The sequence below is a fragment of the Gymnoscopelus braueri genome, assembly GCF_963280865.1.
Source record: "Gymnoscopelus braueri genome assembly, contig: SCAFFOLD_360, whole genome shotgun sequence".
Classification (NCBI taxonomy): domain Eukaryota; kingdom Metazoa; phylum Chordata; class Actinopteri; order Myctophiformes; family Myctophidae; genus Gymnoscopelus; species Gymnoscopelus braueri.
In genome coordinates this window covers 50,390-58,873 of record NW_027660591.1, presented here as the reverse complement: position 1 = coordinate 58,873, position 8,484 = coordinate 50,390, and the positions used below count along the sequence as shown (strand labels likewise).

Below are 8,484 nucleotides of genomic sequence, written 5' to 3'. Positions count from 1 at the left end.
AATTGTTATTCAATTCAATTGTTAGAAAACTGCATCCACTTGTGGTGTTAGCGGGTCAAATTTTACCTGTGATTTAAATCAGCCCAAAATACTAAAAAAATAAGTATTTTAATTATTTGTTTTCTCCCACCTCATAGCTGACTTGTAATGCATTCATATCCATGTAAACACTTTTTAAAATATTATGTTGGGTTAGGGCTAGGGTTTCATCTTTCAATATATCTCGTTTTCTATTATAGAATTTTTAAAATTCACTCATTAAATTTCCTATAATGAAGGCAATGGATAACGATGTTATCTAGCTATAATATAATAATTAAGAATAATAATTAGAACACACTTCCAAAAAAAAGATATTTGTTTTCGTTTTTTAACTTTACATTTTTTTTAAATTATTAAAAATAGTGACACTAGTGGTGTTAGGGTCCGAAATGACCCGTATACCATAGAAGGTAAAAAGTCATTTATTTTTCATAAACTTAAACTTTATTTTACTCCTGATAGCAAATGCTAATTGAGGACAAGTCTCTCTCACTCTCAAACATGTAAACATTGAATATTGACAATTTGGGGGGGAATTGAGCCACACTTCTTTGCCGGGTCATTTCGGACCCTAACACCACAAGTGTCACTTATTTTTTTTGAGACCATCAGAATTAATTAAAATGATGATAAATCATTTTGTTGTGTTAAAATGGCTATTTCTGAGGATATCATAAAGCTTCGTTCCAATAAAGAAATGTAAAGGGTACTTTTTACCTATTCAAACTTGAAAACGGGTCAAAAAAGACCCTAACACAATGGAAGGGTTAAAGGTAGGGTAAGTCAGCGCTTCTCAAACTTTTTCATGCCAGGGACCCCCAAATTGATATATATTTGGCCGCGGACCCCCATCTGAAAATATGTTGTGCCAGGGACCACCAAAAGCAAAGATTTGTGTTAAAATGCATGCTTTTAAAAAAATGAAAGAAAATCTAAAATGTTAACTATTGTTCCAGATTTTACAAAAATAGCAGATCTATAAGCTCACAGCGCGGCACTCGGTGCTGCGCTGTGAGCTTGTATATCTGCTATTTTTGAATAGCCCATGTATAAAAGGTTAAAGTGGTCAAAATGATTGTGATGCTATAAATACATTTTGCTGGGGACCCCCTGGAACCTCCCCAAGGACCCCTGGGGGTCCCCGGAAACACAAACAATTAAATAATTTCACTGAAGAGATCAACTCTTTGTAGAGCAATGTCATTTTCATATTTAACCTATTAAGACCTAAGGCCGATTCTACAAATGCCTTCTATATCAGTAGGTCTCACACTTTCAAGAATTTTCCAACATTTTCAAACATAGCAGATGTACAAGCTCGCAGCGCAGCGTGGTACGAAGTGACGCGCTGTGAGCTTGTATATCTGCTATTTTTAAATTGCCAACGCTAAAATCTAAAATGACTGATGCTTTCCTAGTTTTAATGGGTTTTTAATTGACACTTTGTCGAGGACTTTTTTTTTTCTTCACCCAGTATATGTGTTAGTTGGAAGGATTAATATGTTTCGATTTTGGCTGCTGATATAAAGTTGCAATATGGGCCATCCTAAAGGCACTAACTGAATCAGTATGGGCGTGGTAGTGAGTAATTCACATGTATACACCATAATGAATGACTATTTGAGGCTTTTGTATTTACAGTAGCTGAAACTTCATCTTTCACTTGGAATGGCTGACACACACTGTGTGTCAGCCATTCCAAGTAAAATGACGTAGATTTTTTTTTTCTTAGGATGATTTTTTTTTAATTAAATCATGTAACAAAACAGTTTATCTCAGTCCCAAACAATATGGTGACATATTTTCATCAGTGACAAAACCCTGCATGGAATGAGATTCAAAGTTAACATGGCTGAATAATGTAGCACAAAGACACCGATATAGAGGATTAAGTGACTCATACTGTATAGGCACTGGAGTTTAAACTTGTTATTTGGTGGGAAAAAATTCAATGGGGTCTTTGAGGGTCTTGCCCTGCTCGACACCAACCAAGCGTAGTGTTCCTCCTTCACACAGGAGCTGTTTAAACACCCAGATGATAATGTAGTCTTTTCCACCAACATGAACCTATAGGAGAGATAAGAGGGTTAAGAAGAGCCAATACAATTTCTTTGAACAATGTGTCCCTATAGAACAAAGATCCTATTCTGTTGGTCTGCAGGTCTTTGATTTGTTGTGTATTCTCCATAAGATGTTAAGGCAATCAAATGGCTAGTTTTACCATGTCCATGTGTGTCCTAATGGGAGTGTCAATATGAATGGACATGATGACTAAGAAATGGCCAATATTCTCACCTAAAGAATTACACAGTGGTGGAAAGTAAAAGTACATTTACTCAAGTGCTGTACTTAAGTAAAATGTTTAGGTACTTTTACTTCACTGTAGTATTTCCAATTTTCAATACTTTTACTTTTACTCCACTACATCTCAGAGGCAAATATTGTACTTTTTTCTCCACTACAATTATTTGAAAACTTTAGTTACTAGTTACTTTGTAGATTTGCATTATTATTACAAAACATACATTAATTAACCACTTCAGCCCAATTTAAATTTTGGCTACCGGTATTTGAAAATAGCCGATCTACAAGCTCACAAGGCGTCTACGCCTCGTTAGCTGCCACTCCGCTATGTGTCCTGTCCACACAGTGCACACAGAGGACAGACAGAGGACAGGACATGTCCTCTGTGTGCACTGTGTGGAACGGCAGCACGCAGAGGAGAGGGGGTGAAGTTGGGTGGTTTGACAGTCCGACAGTTTGAGGATCCAATGGAGTTGGGAGGTTTTGTCAGAAGCGCTTTTTATACTTTTCATTGGTTCAATATTTATTTATTTTTGGGGGGGGGGGGGGGGCTTTCATTCCAAAAGGCTTACATAGATTGTACACATAATATAGTATAGCCTAACTTGTAAAACAAAACAACGTTTTGTCTGTTGTTATTGCAGTGAATGGATATCAGTGGTGGAAAAAGTACTCAAATATTTTACTTAAGTAAAAGTATCAAAACTAGGGCGCGCTCTCACCGCACTTTTATTTTACCTCTGGGGCAGAATCTGCCAATGCATTGTCAATGTAAATGCGTGGATTCACGCAAGAGCGGATTTTTCCGCTTGTCGCGCAGACCTTGCGTTTATCTGCTCTATGCGACTTGTCCATTGTAAGCATAAAACTGCTGGAGGCAGGAGCTGATTTTCTCCCTCTGTCTAATCGGGTGAGTCGAAGGCGGACCGTCTCAAGAGTCAAGACTCAGGAAGCAACATGGTGCTCAAGGCAGAAGGCGGTGCGGGCTACGGGGACGGTCTTGAATGTGAGTGACAGGTGCGTCACAGCGTTTTTTTAGAATCTGCTGGATGCAAAAAACTGTGGCCTAACTGTGGCCGCGCACAACCTGCGTTTAACAGCGGCCACTGCCGGCCAGCCAACTTTTGGTGAGAGCGCGCACTTACAAGTAAAAGTCCGGAATTCAAAATTGACTTGAGTAAAAGTACAAAAGTATTAGTATCAATAAAAGCTACTACAACACTGATGATACGTCCCAGGTGCATCCACGTGATGTTTTTTATTCATAATTATGTATGTTTTGTAATAATAATAAGTAACTATAGGCTAACAGCAGTATTTTATTATTAGCCAAAAAGGTAGTAGGCTACTTAATCATTAATCAACATTTTGCTCGTGTCATTAATTATGTCTGTCTTTCACAAAAGAATGACTAGGGCAGGGCTTATCAAGATAAACTATTGTGATAACAATATAGTATATGTTATTGTTGGCTTCATTTTTGGTGTAGCACTACCTGGACAAAAATCCACCAGCCGCCACTGTCTGATTCTGAGGGACTGTTTCCCCCCTAAATGTTTTTAGTTTAATATTGCTCATTCATTACCTTGATGAAGTAGTTGACTCCAGCAACAATCTGGGTCTTGTAGTTCACGGCTTGGAAAACACCGTAGTTCTTCCCTGTTTTTCTCAGTACATCCGACTTCATCTGTACACAGTGGTGGAAAAAGTAGCCTACTCACTCAAAGTACCAATACCACAATGTAGAAATACAAGTACAAAAGTATTGGCATCAAAATATTATTAAAGTACCAAAAGTGAAAGTATAGTAAATATAGAGCTTACATGTAAGTGGTTAATTCATGTTTAGTAATATTAATTCAAGTCTACAAAGTAACTAAAGTTGTCAAATAATTGTAGTGGAGTAAAGTACATATTTGCCTCTGAGATGTAGTGGAGTAGAAGTAAAAGTATTGACATTTTAAAATAATCCAGTAAAGTAAAAAATCCTCAAAATTGTACGTCAGTACAGTAGAGTACTTGAGTAATGTACTTAGTTACTTTCCACCACTGATAATACACTGGGTCAAAAACTGTGTTGTAGCCTAGCCTCAATTTGGCGATGTCATTCTAACAATGAAATATTGAGTTATTATTATTATATCTATACTCACATCGCCACAGATCTTCTTAACTTCCTCATCTGCATCCATCAATTTACTGAGTCCTCCACACGACATTGTGACGATCTATGCAGCAGCGGAGAACAAAAAGTACTCAATGTAAACTGTCTCAGTGGGTTGTGTTTGACAGAGAGCTCAGCAGATTTTCAAGAGTCATCGTCATTGTCAATGTAATCATGGAGAGAAATGTCATCACCACCACTAGCATTAACAACATAAGCTCTAGCTTCAGTTTCATCAAAGGTACTACTAGCATCTGCACTAGTTGACACTAGATTAGTGTTGGCACTGCATGCTGCTACTACAAGCACCACCAACGTTTGTAGCACTCTAGCAGCACTAACGCTGGTTGCAGGGGTCATCACCATGCCAGTTTGTGATGGACATTTTCATCGATATTTTATTTTTGCCACAGACATACAAAATAAGTGATCAATATCATTATTTTTTATGTTATTGAAATACATAATGAACTCCAATGTGCCATATGTCAATGTGCTACACATTTTACAATGATAGTATATCTGCATTAATAGAGCCACAAAGAAATACAAGCCATTGTTTTAAAAGCCAATCTACGCTCACAACACATTATATCATGACATGTTGAGAGATTGTAGATCTGGTATTTTCGAAACCTTTCAAAAATGTTTCTAATTATTTATTTATTTACTTGGCCTATAATGAAATGCCCAACATGGGGATGCCAGGGTTAAAGAGGTTACCTATTCTGAAGAAAACCTTAAGACTGCCAGGTGTCTAAGACAGGCATTAAATGTGTCATGATTTCAATAATTGGGTCTTATCAGTACACCGCTTCCATTGCACATTACATGAGCAAAGGGCCATTTAGGTGCAGAAGTGAGTGGGTACGTGTCATGTGGTTATTGTAGAGATTGCTGGCTTTTCAGAGTGTAGTTGAGGTCAGGAGGAGATCAAGTTCTACCAGTTCTACCTTACCAATCCAAAACATTGTTTTTGGATTGGTGTGGTAGCTTCGATAGTTGGGTTTCTTTTCCACTACGGTGATATCTTGATGAGAAATCTTCTTCTTCTTTTCATGATGAAAAGAAAGGTCAGAGTCAAAAACATCATACACCTGTATGTATGTACATACATGATGAGTGATTAGATAATGATAAATTAGGTTATGACAGGATTTAAAGGAATGCAGTGTCACAACTACTTTCATTCAAGGGCTCCTATCTTTAATCAGAGGTGAGCAAATGCATAAGCTGGAGGTCTGTTGGTGATTGTGGACCCCAGGCTGTGGATCAAGGGTTTGCACTGATTATGATTGTGGAGTGTTATTATAGTTATTTTTGGACAATTTGAAACACTGTCTCTCAACGGTGAAAATCTTTTTCAAAGAGCTTTACTTGTCCAGTTACGCCCTCCTTTGCTTTTGTAGCAAATGGACCGTTCTGAACAGATCTGTTTTAGATTTTTTTTTTTTTTATTTAAGGTTTCTCCAACAAAAGATTAAACACGCATTTTGCTATTTTCAGGGAATTAAGCTAGTATCAAAGCTATTATTTAGCCATTATCAAACATTACTTCTAGCTGCCTCACCTGATACAATCATGTACCATGTACAATACCACAAATCTCCTAAAACATATTAATAAGCATGTCATCCCGACACTTTATGAGTCACCAAAATTATTAAAACCAAACTGAATTAAAAAATGTGATTGTGAATATTTAGTATGTTTTTACATTATCATGAAAAAAATATATAGACTATGTTTTTTATTTTTTTTCAAAAGAAATAAAAATGGGCCACGGACATAGACAAGTCTTGCCACGGACCCGTTTGTCTGTGTACGGACATGTTGATGACCCCTGGCTGGTTGTTGTTGCTGCTGTAACAACAGTATCACTGAGCTGTGGGGACGGCGGAGGAGGTGAAAAATTAAGTTAATTTCGGGAGTGTATTTATCAACTTCATATTTTCATCCTTCCTCTTCCGTTTTTTAGCACCGCTGTCTTGGTGTCTTTTCATCACCAAGCAGCTGTTAAAAAAGAAAAGGTGATTGTGTAAGTGATACCTATGCAAGCAGTTGTCCAAATGGAGGATTTGTTGTGTGTTCTGAAAAAGAAACAAATCAGCAGAGTGTAAGTATAACATATACACAAAATTAATAATATAATATATATATAATATATATATATATATATATATATATATACATACATACACACACATATACATATATATATATATATATATATATATATATATATATATATATATATATATATATATACATACATACATACACACACATATACATATATATATATAGATATAGATATAGATATAGATATATATAGATATATAGATATAGATATAGCTCTTAGGGGTGGGACGATATGGGTACCTCACGATACGATATGTATCACGATATTAGGCCCACGATAACAATATATATCACGATATCTGAAAATGCCGATATATTGCGATATCACGATATATTGCATGAAATTTCACCAACGATGTATCACGATATCTGAAAATATCGATATATTGCGATATCACGATATATTGCATGAAAATTCACCAACGATATATCACGATAGTCCTTGTATTCAATTCATAAACACATACAATAGCACCAAACAGTTCAAAATCATCATTACACAAATACAGAGTAGGAAAAACAACGTATCACAAACTTAAAAAAAAAAAAAAAAAAAAGTTTTTTTTTTTATATATATATATTATATATTTTATATATCGATATTTTCCGGGAGGATATCGATTATTTATCGCGGGAGAAAGTGTCGCGATATATCGATATATCGATATATCGTCCCACCCCTATAGCTCTATTCCTTTAGGAATCATTGTTAATGAGCTTTTGTTTAGTAACAGTAGCAGAAATGTTCAAACATATCAATAGCAGTGAACATAGCCGATTTGTAGAATGAAATATACTACGATTAACAAATGTCAAACAATGTCAAAACATACCTTGTACCTTTGCAAACGCTCACGGATGAAGAAGTTTCTCTGCAGACAATAAGACTGTTTGAGTATACTGCAAATTCCAGGTTCTTTGCACGCCTTTTAAAGGAATCCACCAGCTACCGTACCTTGCAAATGGTTTAGCTGGTAGAACTTGATCTCCTTCTGTCCTCAGGTAACACTGTAGTTAGGGAGTGTTAGCCCAATTTTGTATCAATATGGAAAGTAAATGCTTACCAATAGCCAGGGCCGCTTCTCCCTACACGCACACTACGCAGGCTGCGTAGGGCCCCGCCTTGCGTGGGGCCCCGCCTACCCGCAATTTTTTTTGCTTCGCGCGCGCGGGGGAAACATGCGCGCGCGCTGCGCGCGCGTGCATGTGTCCCGTATCATGCTTAGGGCCCCCGTGGAGTCTAAAGCGGCACTGCCAATAGCTTTCTTCACAAATGTGTTCATAAAGGTGTCTACTAACACCTCTGAATTTGTTCCAACCCAACTCCCTTGGGAAACTTTGTGGGAGCCAATCAAAGTTGGGGTACCCGGAGGGCCTGGGCAAACAACTGGAAAATGTTCATTTGGCCAATATGAACTTGTGGGATGTCTAATTATTATAGTTTTCTGGGGTGCTGAATCCATTCCATTCCATCCGTTAGTTTTTAGTGAAAAATTACTCCTGGCCATAAAATCAGCCACGACTACTTTTCAGGGGCCCTATCCATCATATTGTGGTGGCCGTATGTATCTTTGTTGAGTGGTATATTTTGATTCTTAGAAAGTCAAATAAAGATATCTATTTTTTTCCTGTTGTGTTTAGTTTACATAATTAGTATAATTAGCTAAATATTGGCCAAAAACTGGAAATAATTTAAGAGAATTTCAAAAGTCCATGTTTGTGTTGTCCAGAAATTAATCTATTACTATGATGCAGTCATGCAACCTTTCCTCATTAGCATAATATGCATAAATTATGCAAAAATATATTACGAAATCAAGAAAGTGCTGCAT

General features: G+C 36.8%; 1 protein-coding gene across 2 annotated transcripts; it reads right to left on the bottom strand.

The window, feature by feature from the left end:
- Positions 1-479: 479 nt before the first annotated feature.
- Positions 480-7,696, bottom strand: LOC308081408 (cystatin-B-like). 2 transcript variants are annotated; one of them, XM_080457779.1, is made up of 5 exons: positions 7,486-7,696; positions 6,560-6,600; positions 4,500-4,574; positions 3,932-4,033; positions 480-2,109 (listed from the first exon to the last, which is right to left on the bottom strand). In XM_080457779.1, the coding sequence occupies exons 3-5, from the start codon at positions 4,563-4,565 to the stop codon at positions 1,972-1,974; spliced, it is 306 nt and encodes a 101-aa protein (XP_080313905.1). In that variant the 5' UTR covers positions 4,566-4,574; positions 6,560-6,600; positions 7,486-7,696; the 3' UTR covers positions 480-1,971. The 2 variants fall into 2 exon arrangements, with proteins under 2 accessions (XP_080313905.1, XP_080313906.1); XM_080457780.1 differs by having other exon boundaries at positions 7,493-7,696.
- Between the last annotated feature and the right edge of the window lie 788 nt (positions 7,697-8,484).